General features: G+C 43.5%; 1 protein-coding gene across 1 annotated transcript; it reads left to right on the top strand.

Moving 5' to 3' along the window:
* Nucleotides 1-267: 267 nt before the first annotated feature.
* epx (eosinophil peroxidase) lies at nt 268-19,355 on the top strand. Its single transcript, XM_080756048.1, has 14 exons — nt 268-448; nt 858-945; nt 1,036-1,199; nt 3,105-3,237; nt 4,491-4,620; nt 4,975-5,175; nt 8,088-8,178; nt 8,762-8,898; nt 10,259-10,546; nt 15,350-15,608; nt 16,905-17,075; nt 17,243-17,480; nt 17,886-18,094; nt 18,649-19,355. The coding sequence occupies exons 1-14, from the start codon at nt 295-297 to the stop codon at nt 18,660-18,662; spliced, it is 2,277 nt and encodes a 758-aa protein (XP_080612174.1). The 5' UTR covers nt 268-294; the 3' UTR covers nt 18,663-19,355.
* The last annotated feature ends 98 nt before the right edge of the window (nt 19,356-19,453 follow it).

Below are 19,453 nucleotides of genomic sequence, written 5' to 3'. Positions count from 1 at the left end.
TAACCCATTCTGACCTGAGATCAGATTCACACGAGGTTTCCCACTGGACACACACTGGGTCTGATTAACCCATTCTGACCTGAGATCAGATTCTAAAAATGTCAGTCGTTCTTCGATTTTTCAAAAATAGCAGACCTACAAGCTCGTAGCGCGCCACTCGGTGGCGCGCTACGAGCTTGTAGATCTGCTGTTTTTCAATAGCTAAAGCATGACATGATGCTGACACCAAAATAGGTTCCCGTTCAGAATGGGTTAACACGCGGAAAAGATAGTTCATTGATATAAAAATAGCAGATGTGCTATAGTGCTGCATCTATAGTGTTTGAATTTAATGCCGTAATATTATATAAACATACCATGGCTGGTTACTTTAACTTCATGAATCAAGGAATTGTGTGCTGTATTATTCTCACAAGTTTCTCTGCTGTTGAAGACAGGCATTTAAACTGTAAGTTTTTTGTTTAACTTTAGTGTGTGTGTGTGTGTGTGTGTGTGTGTGTGTGTGTGTGTGTGTGTGTGTGTGTGTGTGTGTGTGTGTGTGTGTGTGTGTGTGTGTGTGTGTGTGTGTGTGTGTGTGTGTGTGTGTGTGTGTTGGCTCTACATTTTGTTATCTTTTTTGTTGTTAGGATACTAACATGCACATGTCACATTATTAGGTGATGTTGCCTTAATGTCAGACTAATTGATATAAACTTAATCTGAGATGTACCTGCATGCACATATTCATAGAATATGAGTTATGAGTTTCATACAACATTTATTAAAAAGAAAAAGCAGTTGATGATTCATCATGTAAACCTTGAGACTTTTTATGTGTTTGTCTGGTTTACATTTTGTTTTTCATGATCTATTTACAGTTTCATCTATCACCAAGGAATTGCTTTTATCTTCATATCAAGAAAGTCTTCAAATGCTAGATAAAGCCTTGTTCCACAGCAGTCAGAGGTAATAAACCTCTCATCCAGCAGTTATCATCTCCATGTATAAAATAACTTCCCCACTATGAACAATTATATTTTTCTTTTGGCACCGTAGACGCAACACGGCCACGTCTGTGGTGCGTATGATGTCTACGTTTCCCCGGCAAGCGGAAGCAGACACTCAGGAGATTTCCAGAGCAGCAGAAGTCTTCACAACAACTCTGCAAGTCCTGAAGGACAGAACATCACTCCGATATAAAAGAGACACCACTGCATCAGGTTCTGGGAGCACACTTTCAGCATCTAGCATGGAGTTACACCATCTTCATTTCATCATGTTCACAGCATCAAAGAACCAGTTAAATATTATAGTCATTCCCAACCTGTGGGGCAGGGCCCACTGTTAGGCTGTAAGGATATTGCAAGTGGGCCCTGAAATAATAGGCAAAACACTATATATTACAATAACATTAAGGACAGTTGAAGTGGACACATTTAAAAAGGAATAGAATGATAGGGAGGGAGAGAGAGAGAGAGAGAGAGGGAGAGAGAGAGGGAGGAGAGCCTATTTCGTACGCAATAGTCTGGGAAATTCTTATCGAACCAATAATAAAGCTCAATAAAAAGCAGGTGTTCAGTGGTGGTCATATCACTTGTTTAATAGGGCATGAAAGCAAACACAGACGGGCAATGTGCAGTTTACTGAAACACCACCATGAAGTCCGGTTTTCACAAGCATTTTATGATTATTATCAGAGTACTAAAAATACCAGAAGGTTGGGATCTCAACTTTATAAATCCTGTCAAACAGCACTGGCAGGTTTGGTGTATTGGTCTCTCGAAACCAGACTGTTGGCTCACACCATTTTCAAATGCTTCCGCCTAAATCTCTATTTGTTGTAGCATTGGTATGCTATGCTATGGTATTTAGTTCTTTAAAACCTTGACTTTTTTTTTTATTGTGATACCTAGAAACTTAAAGTATGTTATTTTAATCCCTTTAGGGCCCACTATTTTGTGATAAGTATAGTATACTGTGTTAGTTCCATTGGTCCAAGCCGGCCCGGAACACAATCCATTGATTGATCATTCAATGCATGCAGCCCACTTAACACGGCTGTCGTGGTCAGATGGGTGAGTCCGGCCACTTAACACGGCTGTCGTGGTCAGATGGGCGAGTCCGCCCACTTAACACGGCTGTCGTGGTCAGATGGGCGAGTCCGCCCACTTAACACGGCTGTCGTGGTCAGATGGGCGAGTCCGCCCACTTAACACGGCTGTCGTGGTCAGATGGGCGAGTCCGGCCACTTAACACGGCTGTCGTGGTCAGATGGGCGAGTCCGGCCACTTAACACGGCTGTCGTGGTCAGATGGGCGAGTCCGCCCACTTAACACGGCTGTCGTGGTCAGATGGGCGAGTCCGCCCACTTAACACGGCTGTCGTGGTCAGATGGGCGAGTCCGCCCACTTAACACGACTGTCGTGGTCAGATGGGTGAGTCCGCCCACTTAACACGGCTGTCGTGGTCAGATGGGCGAGTCCGGCCACTTAACACGGCTGTCGTGGTCAGATGGGCGAGTCCGGCCACTTAACACGGCTGTCGTGGTCAGATGGGCGAGTCCGGCCAGGAACGCTTTAGGGATTTCTAAGTAGGCCCTGATGCAGAAAAGGTGGAGAACCGCTGTTTTGGAGTGAGGTGTATGTATGCTATACTGCTCATTTCATTTGAGAGTCTGTTTCAGGTTTGTTTCTCATTCTTGGCTATCGGGAAGCCTTTTATCTCCATATTTAAACTTTGTAGTAGGCCTAGTTTGTAGTGAAAATAGCAGATCCACATGCTCACGAGTCGCAATGTAAACTTTTGAGCTTGTAGATCTGCTTTTTTAACGTATTAACGAGAGCTTTTGACTATATATGTACAATGACTATAGGCTACATTCAGATATATTCACCATACAGTAAGCACACAGAGGACATGTTGCTATTAAGTTAATGCAATGTCAACCCGTTGGGGTGGCATTTCTCCCCATCCTGCAAATATGACGTGAAAGCAAAATGGCTGCTGTGTGTGAATATAGTCAATTGGAGCCCATGGGTTATTTTTCCAATGGTCTGAAAAGTAAAAGTTTTGGACATACAACAAGGTTTATCCCACGACAGCAATGCCATGTATTTCTGTCCCAGAGTTGCTGTCCTGGGAGGACGTGGAGCTCATTGCAGAGCTGTCAGGATGCCCACCGGCCACACACCATGCCACGTGTCTCCAACAACACCATGTCAACAAGTACCGCTCCATATCGGGTCTCTGCAACAATAGGTAAGTTCTGACTCTTATTAAAGGGACACTTCACCCTTTTTGCAAAAAAATATATGTTAATGACGTTTAGAAGCTTTAGAACACTTTCCTGGGGGTCTTTATGTGTGTAATATGTGGTTTTAGATATTTTAGATTGTAGCAGTGAGCCCAGTGTCTCTGATGTCATGGACACTGGGATCACTTCCTTCCTGGACTACATGTTGTCTCAGTAAGACAGCTCTCCCCCCTATCCACAAGGAGGAGCAGTGCACCAAAGAATTATGGGAATTGTAGTCCAGGAAGGTAGTGAGACCAGTGTCCATGACATCAGAGACAACAGGCTCACTGCTACAATCTAAAATATCTAAAACCACATATTACACACATAAATACCCCCAGGAAAGTGATCTAAAGTTTCTAAACGTCATTAACATATTATTTTGCAAAAAGGGTGAAGTGTCCCTTTAATATTCCTCCATGCAATATGCCATGCATGGTCATCAGGCCTACTGGTTATCAACGTTGGGTGGTCCCCTGGGAACGCCAGGGGTCCAAATGTACCGTTTTGTGGTCCGTGGTTCAATTAGTAAACACGTGGACCACATCATCACGTGTTTGTTGGGAGGGTTCAGAGTTCATGTCTCCCATCATGTCTCATATATCATTTCTCTGTAACCCTATTTCATCTTCATAACCTTTATTTAAACTCGGAGTACAATTGAGGGGCAAGCCCTCATTTTCAATGTAGCCGAAATACAAAGCACAAAATACAAAAAACAAACTCAACAACATACACTCTACAATACAGCAATATCAAAATATGAAATGTAAAACAGAAAGTGTCCAAAGCTAGAATAAATATAATAAATAGATGAGACTCAATTAAAACAGTTACATTGCTGAGTAAAAGTGCTAGAAATAATTTCCCTGAATTGACCTATAGGGAAGGCAGTGATCTGATTTTTAAGGATTTTTGGAGTTTGTTCCAATCAAAAGGAGCACTGACAGAAAAAGCTGCTTTGCCATGTTCAGTTTTTGCAAAAGGAACCTTGAGGGTCAGGAAGTCACCCGAGCGGGTCTGATACGGACGTGGGTTCTGATCCAACATAGAACAAATGTAAGAGGGGACCATTCCTGAGATGGCTTTGAAAATGAAAATATACCAGTGCATGTCCTGCCTTTTTGGACAATTATACTTGGAGGGGAAAACAAATACATCACGGCCGGTGCTCTTCAAATGTACCCTTTTTTTATACATTTGTGTTGCAATGCAGGCTAAATCCCCTGTGGGGCGCCAGCAACACTCCGTTGAACAGATGGCTTCCTGCTGAATATGAGGACGGAGAGACACAGCCCAAAGGATGGAACCATGGACGCTTACATAACGGCTTCCAACTGCCCCTGGTAACTAAAAAGGGCATTCCACTTTAAAAGCACATCTGGGGTCATTTGAATCTACTCTGGATTTTAAGTTGCTTGATTCAATATTTACTGACCCCCCTTCTTCCTTTATAAGCCCATTATATAACGTCAAAGTCCATTTGAACCATGTTAGACTTATTGTTCTGGTGACTGTATGTCCTTCTAATGCATGAGGGGGACGTGTTTTTATTTATTTTATATTATATAGTAATAGAATCTAGGTGTCTAGGTTTGGCGTCGTTATGCTATGAATATTGATTTATCAGAATTGAGCTAAAATAAATCTGATTAAAACGTTTAATCTTGTGACAGCCTTATAGTTTGTCTATTAAACAGGTGCGGGAGGTGAGCAGGAACATAGTGAAGAGCTCTCACAAGCACAAAGACAGCATGTACTCTCAGATGCTGGTGGAATGGGGTCAGTACATGGACCATGACATGACCTTCACCCCTCAAAGCATCAGCAAGGCTGCGTTTAAAGGAGGCGCTGACTGTTGGAGCACATGTGAACATGTACATCCGTGCTTTCCTATCCAGGTAAACGAACTAACACGTGCACTGTTTTAACTTGCTAACAGATTGAGCTATAGGCTACACCAGGGGTGGGCAACTGGCGGCCTGGGGGCCACATGCGGCCCCCACCTTCACTTAATGCGGCCCTCAGGTTAATGTCAGAATACTGATATAATATTGGTTTCAGCTGTTTACAATTCCACAACATGCAAACATGACCCGCATTATTTACTTCAGTCTAAATTAGTAGCTCAATGCTCAACACACGTATAATTGAAGGCATTTGAAATGAATAATTTTCAGGATTCCAATTCAAAAATAGCAAAAATTCAAGATTTCAATTCGAACACAGCAAAAATAGCTGATCTACAAGCTCAAAACGCGTCGCAGCGTGACGCGTTTTGAGCTTGTAGATCAGCTATTTTTGCTACGACAGCAATATATGGCCCTAGGCAGTTAGTGTGGAAATATAGTGGCCCTCTCCATCGTCAAAGTTGCACCACCCCTGGGCTACACGATGTCTCGACCTTTATTTTCTATTTCTTTTTTGGAATCCACGCCGTTTTTTGACATATAAGTGTATCATGTTGACTTCAGTACTTTTATACTTTTACTCAAGTTTTGCATATTGTGATATTGCTACTTTTACTTCTTCCACCCCCGTCATAATGTCCTCTGTGTTACAGACGTGTGGCGTGTTGTATAATGTCCTCTGTGTTACAGACGTGTGGCGTGTTGTATAATGTCCTCTGTGTTACAGACGTGTGGCGTGTTGTATAATGTCCTCTGTGTTACAGACGTGTGGCGTGTTGTATAATGTCCTCTGTGTTACAGACGTGTGGCGTGTTGTATAATGTCCTCTGTGTTACAGACGTGTGGCGTGTTGTATAATGTCCTCTGTGTTACAGACGTGTGGCGTGTTGTATAATGTCCTCTATGTTACAGACGTGTGGCGTGTTGTATAATGTCCTCTGTGTTACAGACGTGTGGCGTGTTGTATAATGTCCTCTGTGTGTTACAGACGTGTGGCGTGTTGTATAATGTCCTCTGTGTTACAGACGTGTGGCGTGTTGTCTAATGTCCTCTGTGTTACAGACGTGTGGCGTGTTGTATAATGTCCTCTGTGTTACAGACGTGTGGCGTGTTGTCATAATGTCCTCTGTGTTACAGACGTGTGGCGTGTTGTCTAATGTCCTCTGTGTTACAGACGTGTGGCGTGTTGTATAATGTCCTCTGTGTTACAGACGTGTGGCGTGTTGTCATAATGTCCTCTGTGTTACAGACGTGTGGCGTGTTGTCTAATGTCCTCTGTGTTACAGACGTGTGGCGTGTTGTATAATGTCCTCTGTGTTACAGACGTGTGGCGTGTTGTATAATGTCCTCTGTGTTACAGACGTGTGGCGTGTTGTATAATGTCCTCTGTGTTACAGACGTGTGGCGTGTTGTCATAATGTCCTCTGTGTTACAGACGTGTGGCGTGTTGTATAATGTCCTCTGTGTTACAGACGTGTGGCGTGTTGTCATAATGTCCTCTGTGTTACAGACGTGTGGCGTGTTGTCTAATGTCCTCTGTGTTACAGACGTGTGGCGTGTTGTATAATGTCCTCTGTGTTACAGACGTGTGGCGTGTTGTATAATGTCCTCTGTGTTACAGACGTGTGGCGTGTTGTATAATGTCCTCTGTGTTACAGACGTGTGGCGTGTTGTATAATGTCCTCTGTGTTACAGACGTGTGGCGTGTTGTCTAATGTCCTCTCTGTGTTACAGACGTGTGGCGTGTTGTATAATGTCCTCTGTGTTACAGACGTGTGGCGTGTTGTATAATGTCCTCTGTGTTACAGACGTGTGGCGTGTTGTATAATGTCCTCTGTGTTACAGACGTGTGGCGTGTTGTATAATGTCCTCTGTGTTACAGACGTGTGGCGTGTTGTATGATGTCCTCTGTGTTACAGACGTGTGGCGTGTTGTATAATGTCCTCTGTGTTACAGACGTGTGGCGTGTTGTATAATGTCCTCTGTGTTACAGACGTGTGGCGTGTTGTATAATGTCCTCTGTGTTACAGACGTGTGGCGTGTTGTATAATGTCCTCTGTGTTACAGACGTGTGGCGTGTTGTATATTGTCCTCTGTGTTACAGACGTGTTGTATAATGTCCTCTGTGTTACAGACGTGTTGTATAATGTCCTCTGTGTTACAGACGTGTGGCGTGTTGTATAATGTCCTCTGTGTTACAGACGTGTGGCGTGTTGTCTAATGTCCTCTGTGTTACAGACGTGTGGCGTGTTGTCTAATGTCCTCTGTGTTACAGACGTGTGGCGTGTTGTATAATGTCCTCTGTGTTACAGACGTGTGGCGTGTTGTATAATGTCCTCTGTGTTACAGACGTGTGGCGTGTTGTATAATGTCCTCTGTGTTACAGACGTGTGGCGTGTTGTATAATGTCCTCATGTGTTACAGACGTGTGGCGTGTTGTATAATGTCCTCTGTGTTACAGACGTGTGGCGTGTTGTCTAATGTCCTCTGTGTTACAGACGTGTGGCGTGTTGTCTAATGTCCTCTGTGTTACAGACGTGTGGCGTGTTGTATAATGTCCTCTGTGTTACAGACGTGTGGCGTGTTGTATAATGTCCTCATGTGTTACAGACGTGTGGCGTGTTGTATAATGTCCTCTGTGTTACAGACGTGTGGCGTGTTGTATAATGTCCTCTGTGTTACAGACGTGTGGCGTGTTGTATAATGTCCTCTGTGTTACAGACGTGTGGCGTGTTGTATAATGTCCTCTGTGTTACAGACGTGTGGCATGTTGTCTCTGTGTTACAGACGTGTGGCATGTTGTCTCTGTGTTACAGACGTGTGGCATGTTGTCTCTGTGTTACAGACGTGTGGCATGTTGTCTCTGTGTTACAGACGTGTGGCATGTTGTCTCTGTGTTACAGACGTGTGGCGTGTTGTCTGGTGACAAAACATGTATGCCTTTCTTCCGCTCGTCAGCAGCCTGCCCTACAAGTGCTGTATCAGACATTAAAGGCAAGTGTTTGGTTAAAAAACCTAACCTTTAAAAAATAAATAATAGTAAAGACCTATTCTGATAGAAGTGAAGAGAAGAGAGTCCGCACACAGGTTTGCTCCAAGGTGTTTGCTTTTTATTCAAAACACCATAAATACGACACACTAGTGTCATATTTATGGAAAGTAAATATGCAAACCTGTGTGCGGACTCTCTTCTCTTCACTGTATGTACCTTAGTCCAGCACCAGACAGGAACTGGATGTGCGCTAGCCACCTACCTTTTTATATTATTCTGATAGAATACACCATGTTTGTTCAACTCTTTAGTAAACATTTTCAGACGGGTCGCCAATTTCATCAGGAGAGAATTAAGAGAACCCCATTGATCAGCTTGAATTGAACATTCCAGTTTCCATTTTTGTGTTTAATTCATGTGACTTGTTTGTTTATCCTTATGAGTTCTCTTTCCTGATAAAAATGCATGTTCTGTTTACAAATAAGGTATATACCGCTGTTAATGACCAAAAACTCTATCTATAACAATGATGGTTATCAGATTACAGAGCTATATTTGACACACTATTCCACACTGACTTTAAAGGAGCTCTGCAGCGTCAACAGATGAACGCCATCACGTCCTTCATTGATGCTTCAGTGGTTTATGGCCACACCCCCACATTACAGCGCTCTCTGCGTGAGCCCTCTGGTGGACGTCTGGCTGTCAATCATCAGTTCAAGGTAGAGCTACAACTGTCATTTTTTTTATTGATTTCTCTATCAGTTACTTATTTTTGCGAACGCAGTGAGCACTTACTATGAGACCTATAGCAGATCATGTCTGTCTGTCTGTGTGTGTGTCTGTCTGTCTGTGTGTCTGTCCCGCTATCCAAATATGGAGTGTGTTGCATCAGCAATCACTCAGCTCCATATATGGGCACAAAAGGGGCCAGGTCCACTCAGCTCCATATATGGGCACAAAAGGGGCACCATATAAGGAGTACCCAAAGCAGCTATACGTCCAAACCCCAAAAATGTACGAGCTGCATTCGCTTCCCGCGTTTGCGCGTCTTACTCGTATTAAAGGTGCAGTAAGTGATATTTGAAGTTAAATATCCTTTGTTGTTGTTGGTGTTAAGAATATACCTTGATGGTAATTTGCAGGACCGGGAGACCACTTATTCTTCTTCCAATCAGGAGAGAGAACTCATACAGGATACTAGATAAACAAGTTGAATTGGACGTGATGAAACAAAGTGGGAAGACAATTGAACCCGGAACATTATTGCGAACGCAGTGAGCACTTACTATGAGACCTAGCAGATCATGTCTGTCTGTCTGTCTGTCTGTGTGTCCGTGTGTCTGTCCCGCTATCCAAATATGGAGTGTGTTGCATCAGCAATCACTCAGCTCCATATATGGGCACAAAAGGGGCCAGGTCCACTCAGCTCCATATATGGGCACAAAAGGGGCCAGTGATTTGTTTGTTGTGGACCTGGCCCCTTTTGTGCCCATATATGGAGCTGAGTGACACTAATTCGTAATTTATTCTAATTGTTATAAGTTATTATTTTTTTAAGTCTCATGTCACCATGACTCAGCCATAACCATATAAGGAGTCCCCAAAGCAGCTATACGTCCAAATATGGAGTGTGTTGCATCAATCACAAACAAATCACTCAGCTCCATATATGGGCACAAAGGGGGGGACACACGCACGCACAGACATGATCTGCTAGGTCTCATAGTAAGTGCTCACTGAGTTCGCAATAAGAACATAATATACATAGAGAAAGCTTGGGACATAAGGACAAAGAAAACTTATGTGATGTATTATTTTATTTTATAATAATGTTTATTTCTGTTTTTGTTTTGATCAATTGTGTAACTTCTGTGTGGGAAGTGAACGTGAAATTGTTTATTTATGTTGTTGGTGTCTTATAATCCCGTAAGGGATGGGTCTTAAATGACAAGACACGAAAATAAAAAATCATTCATTCATTCATTCATTCATTCATACAAATATTTTTTTATTTGAATAAAATCGATCATTTTGTAACTTTGATCAAGTCGTCTCCCCCCCACCTCCCATTCCTTCCAGGACCCAAATGACAGAGCCTACCTGCCTTTTGTGCGGGGCGTCCCGTCGGCGTGCCACCAGGCCCCTGGCAGCGGCGGGACGGGGCCACCGCGCCACGGCCCCCCCAGAGTGGAGTGTTTCCGTGCCGGGGACAGCAGGGTGAACGAGGCCCTGGGCCTGGTGGCGTTGCACACCCTGTGGCTCCGGGAACACAACAGAGTGGCCGCGGCTCTGACACGCCTCAACGCTCACTGGAGCGCCGAGACCGCGTACCAGGAGACACGCAAGATCGTTGGAGCTCTGCATCAGGTATACCAGGGGTGGGCAACTGGCGGCCCGGGGGCCACATGCGGCCCCCACCTTCACTTAATGTGGCCCTCAGGTTAATATCAGAACACTGATATAATATTGGTTCCAGCTGTTTACAATTCCACAACATGTGAACATGACCTGCTTTAATTACTTCAGTCTAAATTAGTAGCTCAATGCTCAACACACGTATAATTAAAGGCATTTGAAATGACATAAAAATGTAAATTTTCAGGATTCCAATTTGAATATAGCAAAAATAGCCGATCTACAAGCTCAATTGAGCTTGTAGATCGGCTATTTTTGCTACGACAGTAATATATGGCCCTAGGGAGTGAGTGTGGAAATATAGTGGCTCTCCATCGTCAAAGTTGCACACCCCTGAGGTATACTGTATAGCAGTGATGGAACAGATAAGTAGCCTACTAGTAGTAACTAACGTTTTCAAATGTAGTCGAGTAGAGTGTTGTGCCAGGGACCCCCATCTAAAATGTGTTGTGCCAGGGACCCCGTCTAAAAATGTGTTGTGCCAGGGACCCCCATCTAAAATGTGTTGTGCCAGGGACCCCATCTAAAAATGTGTTGTGCCAGGGACCCCCAATCCCCATCTAAAATGTGTTGTGCAAGGGACCCCCATCTAAAATGTGTTGTGCCAGGGACCCCCATCTAAAATGTGTTGTGCAAGGGACCCCCATCTAAAATGTGTTGTGCCAGGGACCCCGTCTAAAAATGTGTTGTGCCAGGGACCCCCATCTAAAATGTGTTGTGCCAGGGACCCCATCTAAAAATGTGTTGTGCCAGGGACCCCCAATCCCCATCTAAAATGTGTTGTGCAAGGGACCCCCATCTAAAATGTGTTGTGCCAGGGACCCCCATCTAAAATGTGTTGTGCAAGGGACCCCCATCTAAAATGTGTTGTGCCAGGGACCACATCTAAAATGTGTTGTGCCAGGGACCCCCATCTAAAATGTGTTGTGCAAGGGAACCCCATATGAAAATGTGTTGTGCCAGGGACCCCCATCTAAAATGTGTTGTGCCAGGGACCCCCATCTAAAATGTGTTGTGCCAGGGACCACATCTAAAATGTGTTGTGCAAGGGAACCCCATCTAAAATGTGTTGTGCCAGGGACCACATCTAAAATGTGTTGTGCAAGGGACCCCATCTAAAAATGTGTTGTGCCAGGGACCACATCTAAAATGTGTTGTGCCAGGGACCCCCATCTAAAATGTGTTGTGCCAGGGACCACATCTAAAATGTGTTGTGCCAGGGACCCCCATCTAAAAATGTGTTGTGCCAGGGACCCCCAATCTCCATCTAAAATGTGTTGTGCCAGGGACCACATCTAAAATGTGTTGTGCCAGGGACCCCCATCTAAAATGTGTTGTGCCAGGGACCCCATCTAAAATGTGTTGTGCCAGGGACCCCCATATGAAAATGTGTTGTGCCAGGGACCCCCATCTAAAATGTGTTGTGCCAGGGACCCCCATCTAAAATGTGTTGTGCCAGGGACCCCCATATGAAAATGTGTTGTGCCAGGGACCCCCATCTAAAATGTGTTGTGCCAGGGACCCCCATCTAAAATGTGTTGTGCCAGGGACCCCCATCTAAAATGTGTTGTGCCAGGGACCCCCATCTAAAATGTGTTGTGCCAGGGACCCCCATCTAAAATGTGTTGTGCCAGGGACCCCCATCTAAAATGTGTTGTGTCAGGGACCCCCATCTAAAATGTGTTGTGCCAGGGACCCCCATCAAAAATGTGTTGTGCCAGGGACCCCATCTAAAATGTGTTGTGCCAGGGACCCCCATCTAAAATGTGTTGTGCCAGGGACCACATCTAAAATGTGTTGTGCAAGGGAACCCCATATGAAAATGTGTTGTGCCAGGGACCCCCATCTAAAATGTGTTGTGCCAGGGACCCCCATCTAAAATGTGTTGTGCCAGGGACCACATCTAAAATGTGTTGTGCCAGGGACCCCCATATGAAAATGTGTTGTGCCAGGGACCCCCATCTAAAATGTGTTGTGCCAGGGACCCCCATCTAAAATGTGTTGTGCCAGGGACCCCCATATGAAAATGTGTTGTGCCAGGGACCCCCATATGAAAATGTGTTGTGCCAGGGACCCCCATTGTGAGTTTGCATTGCAATTTCAATGTAGGCCTACCTTTATTAACATGTGGGGCCGATTCTACAAATGTCTTCTAAACCATAGTTCTCTTTTTGCCAAGGATTAGCAAATGATATGGACAACCCCCCGAGAAGAGCTTTGTGTTGAAATAAATTCAAAATTATTAAAAAAATATATATAAAAAATAGCAGACATACAAGATCGCAGGTCACATCACGGTTTACCAGAGAGGGTTAACCCATTCTGACCTGAGATCAGATTCATACGAGGTTTCCACTGGACACACACTGGTCTGATGAACCCATTCTGACCTGAGATCAGATTCTAAAAATGTCAGTCGTTCTTCGATTTTTCAAAAAATAGCAGACCTACAAGCTCGTAGCGCGCCACTCGGTGGCGCGCTATGAGCTTGTAGATCTGCTATTTTTCAATAGCTAAAGCATAACATGATGCTAACACCAGAATGGGTTCCCGTTCAGAATGGGTTAAATGATTTGTTGTACAAGCTCCATTATCCCATGCAGTTAAGAGATGGAGAAAGAAAGAATAAAAAGACGGATCAGATATCACCATTGGCAGTGTGAAATATACGTGTGATGAATTATACATAAAGGTGCGTGATACACACATATGAAATATGAAAAATACATATGGTGCATTTTTTGCGTGCATTTTTATAGAATGCAAATTGTGCATGCTATAATTTTCTTTTTTATTGATAGATACAGTATAGTCGATGATGGAGGGCTCGTCTGAGGACAACGTACTGTAGAGAGTAGTCTGACAGGAAACGGGTAGAGAGAGAATGACACGCAGCAAAGGTCGCAGAGATCGGGAGTCGAACCCCCGACACGTTAACTTGTCAGGCGGCATTAGCAGCCATAGTGTCACGATGTGTGTCAGGTTGTGGACCCAGATGCAGAACAAGCAGGCAGGCAGGTAAAGTCCAGTATTTATTAGAGCCAAAAAAAACATATAACAGCTTACATGACGAGGCAACAGCAGGACAAAACAGGCAGGAACACAAAGTAACATCAACTTTGATCTGGCAGTGTGAGAGCAGAATGAGTCCAGTACTGATAGACACAGGTGAGTGTAATCAGGCAACTGCCGGCTAACGACAGAAATGGAGACAGGTGTAACAGGGAAAGAGGCGAGACAAGACAGGCAACAACTAGGCATAACCGGAAATACTAAGACGCACTACAAAATAAGGGTAACTTACACAGTTCACAGTCAGATCATAACACATAGGTCACGGTGTCCAAACGGTTATGCCAGCCGTCCAGGCCGGCACACATGGGTCTCTGAGCTGTCCATAGCCAACCAATTAGACACAGAGTACAACAGAAATGGTTCCATCTTATAATGAGCATCAGTGAGGGCCAGTTGTACGAATGTATATAGTTAAAAATGTGTACTCCAATGTGTCGTACTCCTTTATTGAGGTTGGTGATGTCACGGCCCCTTGGCCTGGCCTGCAGGGCCTATGCTGTCTATATGGTGTACTGCCCTGTCTGTGTGTTTCTCCCACAGATCATGTGGGCGTCGGCCCACTTGAGACTCCTCGTTAGGTGCATTAGGAGCACCTGATCAGTGCTCCTGGAACTCCTATAAAGAGGGCTTGCCAGCCATTCTCTTGGTCCCACTCAGATGACAGCACCATTCTGTTTGCTGCTCCTCACCATTTGATTTGCACACACTACAACACACCTTCACCATATTAACCACACATCCACACTGACACCACTGATCTTACTGACTTCCACATCTCATACATTCTGTAAGCTTTATTTACATATTAAGTTATTATTAGTTGTCTCCTACAAATAAATTATTGTTATTTTGAACACTGCCCTGTGTCCTCCTCAATTTGTCATGGCCCAACGGGCCGGGTTATGACAGTGAGGTGAGGAACTAAAAGGCTTTAAGGGCAAGACCACTTTTGTAGAGGTTTGGGTTGTGTCGTTACCTTGACATGATGTAACTCCAAATGTTGACAAGAAATCAAAAATAATTGCTCTATAGTGTTTAGAAATTGATCATTCAAAATATTCTCCTCGTTGACTTACTGTACATTACTGTACGCTGAAACGGTATCCGGAGAACTCGCCGGTTTTTCCAACTCGCCGCAGCGAAGATTCTTCAATGTCTTCATCGTTATGCTAAACACGTTGTCTTCATCAGTGTAGGATGTCAAACCCACAGATGTTAGAGTTCATTTCCAAAGTGATACAATTATTTTTGTGCAATTAAATGGTCAGCTATAGATGACCATTTAAAACAGTGGTTCTCGTAGTGGGGTCCTTGGGAGGGTTCCAGTGGGTCCCCAGCTAAATTTGTTAATACAGACTCACAATCATTTAACCACTTTATTCACATTTTATATTTTATTTCATTATTTCATTTAACCATTTTATTCACAGTTTGCTATAGCAGATAGACTTATAAACTTCTTGCCGTGCTGGGGGGTCCCTGCAGCACAACACATTTCTCAGATCGGTGTCCACAGCCAAATGCATATGAATATGGGGCCCTTGACATGGAAAAGTTTGACAACAACTGCTTAAAAAAAAAAATCGTTATACATCTTACAAGTATAAAATATGTAAATACCAGGTTTCTGCCCGACAGTGACAATGTGTCTGCTTTTCCTGTGGCTCTCTCTCTTTCCAGATTATCACCATGAGAGATTATGTTCCGAAGATCATCGGTCTGAAGTCTTTGGAAGAGTACATAGGACCCTACGGGGGATACGACCCCACCGTGGACCCGTCAGCCTCCAACGTCTTCGCCACGGCAGCGTTCCGCTTCGGCCACGCTACCATCAATCCGGTCCTCCGGAGGCTGAACGAGAGCTTCCAGGAGGATCAGCGCTTCCCGTCCTTGAATCTGGAACACACGTTCTTCAGTCCGTGGAGAATAGTTCAACAAGGTCAGCCAAGTTCTCTCTTTCTGTCCATGCTGTCTTCTACTCACGTATACATGCAGTACATAACCCATTCTGACCTGAGATCAGATTTCGTACGAGGTTTCCACTGGACACACACTGGTCTGATGAACCCATTCTGACCTGAGATCAGATTCTAAAAATGTCAGTCGCTCTTCGATTTTTCAAAAATAGCAGACCTACAAGCTCGTAGCGCGCCACTCGGTGGCGCGATATGAGCTTGTAGATCTGCTATTTTTCAATAGCTAAAGCATAACATGATGCTAACACCAAAACGGGTTCCCGTTCAGAATGGGATAAAGTTACATGGTTACATGGTATACAAGTGGTTTTGTTCTGGAGTGCCAATAAGCCAATCAATGCCCAGACTTTGCACTTTAGGCTACACTGCATGTTGTAATTACATTTGTATCATTCATATCACATCATAATTCATGATATCATTCATGAATTCATATCAGCATAAATCCTAGACCTATTATGCATAATTGAACTTGTGTTATGTTATTTTCCATAATGTGTGTGTGTGCGTGTGTGTGTGTGTGTGTGTGTGTGTGTGTGTGTGTGTGTGTGTGTGTGTGTGTGTGTGTGTGTGTGTGTGTGTGTGTGTGTGTGTGTGTGTGTGTGTGTGTGTGTGTGTGTGTGTGTGTGTGTGTGTGTGCGCGCACGGTATACAAATTGAACCACTGAAATGTGGTGGGTTCAAAAAGGTGGGTTCAAAACCAACCCCACCCAGGGATAAATACCCCCTCCCTCGCCTCCTTCAAAACCTCACTCAAAACCCACCCAGGGATAAATATACTCCCTCCCTAACTTCCTTCAAAACCTCATTCTCATTCTTAATCTATAGCACTTATCTTTTATTGTTTTTTCTTAATTAAATTGGTTCATTCCTTTCTTTATTTAAAGCGACTTTGGGTCGCATTACAATCAGCTATTATTATTATTATTATTATTATTATTATTATTATTATTATTATTATTATTATTACTATTATTATTATTATTATTATTATTACACACATTATTACACAAGCTATTAAATAGCTTGTGACTAATATACAATGGATCCATTGAAAGGTTATTCTTTTCCATTTCAGGAGTAAGTAAGGATTTTGGACATATAGGCCTACAAGGTTTCCACCCGATGGCGATCATAATGAGACACGCTGCATATTGTGTTTTCATCTTGTCGTGGTGCCGTTGGTGTACAGGTGGAATAGAACCGGTCCTCAGAGGTGTGATGGGTTTTCATCTTGTCGTTGTGCCGTTGGTGTTCAGGTGGAATAGAACCGGTCCTCAGAGGTGTGATGGGGACGCCAGCAGCCGCCATGAGCCCAGAGCAGCTCATGCCTGAGGAGGTGACGGAGAGGTTGCTCCTTCTGGACGCTCCGCACAAGATGGACCTGGCCTCGCTCAATCTGCAGCGGGGACGAGATCACGCTCTTCCAGGTCAGACTCCACGGCTCAGGCTCAACCTCCAAGCCTTTCACAAATAAATAAATGAATACAACTATCAAACAAGCTTTAAAAAAAAACGGATCAAAACTATAAACTGAAATGGAAATTAAATTAAAACTAATACCAAAACATGCTAAACTATGACAACCTTGTTTCAGGCTACAATGCCTGGAGAGCATTCTGTGGACTGAAGAGAATAGACACACAAGAAGACTTCCAGGGTGTTGTGAAAGACGCCAGAGTTGTGGAGGAGATCATGAAGTTGTACAAACACCCAGACAACATAGACGTATGGCTTGGAGGACTGGTTGAAGACCTGCTGCCTGGCTCCAGAACCGGACCACTGTTTGCCTGCCTGATTGGGAAGCAGATGAAAGTGCTACGTGATGGAGACAGGTACATTTTAGTTCAGGGGTCTTCAACGTTTTTCAGACACCTTAGCTGAGGGAGAGAGAGATGAAGCCCCCGCTACATAATATTGTATGACATTTGATTTGCAGACGTTTGCATATATTTCGTAGATCGATTCAAAGACTTGTTTGAGAGCCCTATCATCAGCGTTGTGTTAAATTCAGTACTTTCCGTTAGCATTTAGCATTCATGTTTAACGTCTATTTTAATACATTTCACCCACAATACTAAATACTTTGGCTCTGTACTTGGTCTGCTTTTTTTCCCCCCTATCACCAAAAAAGTCCTGTAGTAACTCCTCCACATCGTCCCTCAGTGTGCCTCTTAGCCGTTGTAAAATCCACAGTAAACCGTGGCTCATTGTTTTGGCTTGAATCTATGTGTGTCTAGATTTTGGTGGGAGGCGGAAGGCGTGTTCACCGAGCATCAGAGAGCTGAACTGTCCAAGTGGTCACTGTCTCGCATCATCTGTGACAACAGTGAGATGAGGGAGGTCCCACGTGATGCCTTCAGGTTGGGCTGTTTCCCTGCTGACCTGTTGCCCTGCCATCGCATTCCATCATTCAACCTGGACGCATGGAGAGAGGACAGCACCACAGGTGACACTTATTTACGCTCATTGAAAGTAATAGAGCACCGAAGTCTCACACCACCGCCGCTAGAGGGCGCTATCTCCCTGGGTCACAGCGTTATGTTTTTGTGTTGGAAATCCAATAGGGGAATCTTCGATTGTGTCATTACGGAGCCCCTGAGTGGCCATGTTAAGAAAAAATATATATCTCGTCCGGAACGAGATATTATCTTGTCCGGACGAGATAATATTATCTTATTTTTCTTACCATGGCCACTCAGGGGCTCCGGATGTAAACAAACCACCTTGGCAATTTCACTATGAAGCATCAACTGACGGTGAAAAAGTACTTACTTAATTAAATGTTTTTTCTCCAAACACAGACATCAAATGTAACTCGATATCAGACGACTCAGAGTTTTGTCATGACAAAATCGATGGTGTAGTTTGTTTATTTTTAGAAAACAGTTGTATCACGCTATCATTTGCAAATTGGAATTGCAATACAAAAAATCACACCTGCAATGTGAAGTGCGTGCGTGCGTGCGTGATCCATCCATTGTCTCTTTGTGTTCTTTCCAGGGAATCAAGACTAGGCTGAGTGTTGTGCAGAAGAACATGCAAAACACAAAGCTTCCATTCTACTCATCTGGAGTTTTCCTCTAAAACAATTAATGACAAAAGCTCTTTAAAAATAAATACTACTGAAGACCAAGCCTTTAGCCTGTAAACTATAGGAATTTATTTCCGGAATATTGATATAAATATCTTAATTATGTACATTTATACAACATGAATTCTGTTGAATAAAGCGTACTAAAATCACTGTACATTAAAGCTGTTTTTCCAAAAAACATTTGTTTTCTGAATTCACAGTACCATTGTAAGGTCTGTAGTAAAAACTAAACTATTATATAAAGCCTCAATGTTATAATAGAAATCTTTGTCATTTACTTCAAACACAGTTGTCAGCTGTGGGTGAACCGACTGCTGAACCTCTGCTTTTCTCTCACACCAGCCAACAAAACCCCATACATGACACAAATAAAGTGTCTAAATGAGTAGGCTAGTTGATTATTATTTTTTTACTTCATACTTTATAGATTTTTCATTTTGACAGGACACAACAGTACATTGTCCAAAGGACATATAGGGTCAAGCAGAGAAACTGTAAACAAACAACCGTTTTGATGTGATAGACAGACATGTGTGCCGATCCAGTAAAAGATTCAGTGGCAGAACGCCATTCCGTTTAAGAACAGGAGACAGCAGCTGTCAAAATCCTATATTATATAACCTGCCAGTGTGCCACAAACACATGTCCAAGAAGAAAACATGGATCTACTAACGTCAGATTAACACACACAACTCTATACAAGTGAAATGA

This window comes from Protomyctophum bolini, assembly GCF_963924005.1.
Source record: "Protomyctophum bolini genome assembly, chromosome: 3".
Classification (NCBI taxonomy): Eukaryota; Metazoa; Chordata; class Actinopteri; order Myctophiformes; family Myctophidae; genus Protomyctophum; species Protomyctophum bolini.
Note: the sequence above shows the minus strand (reverse complement) of the source record. Positions and strands in the feature narration are given on the sequence as shown.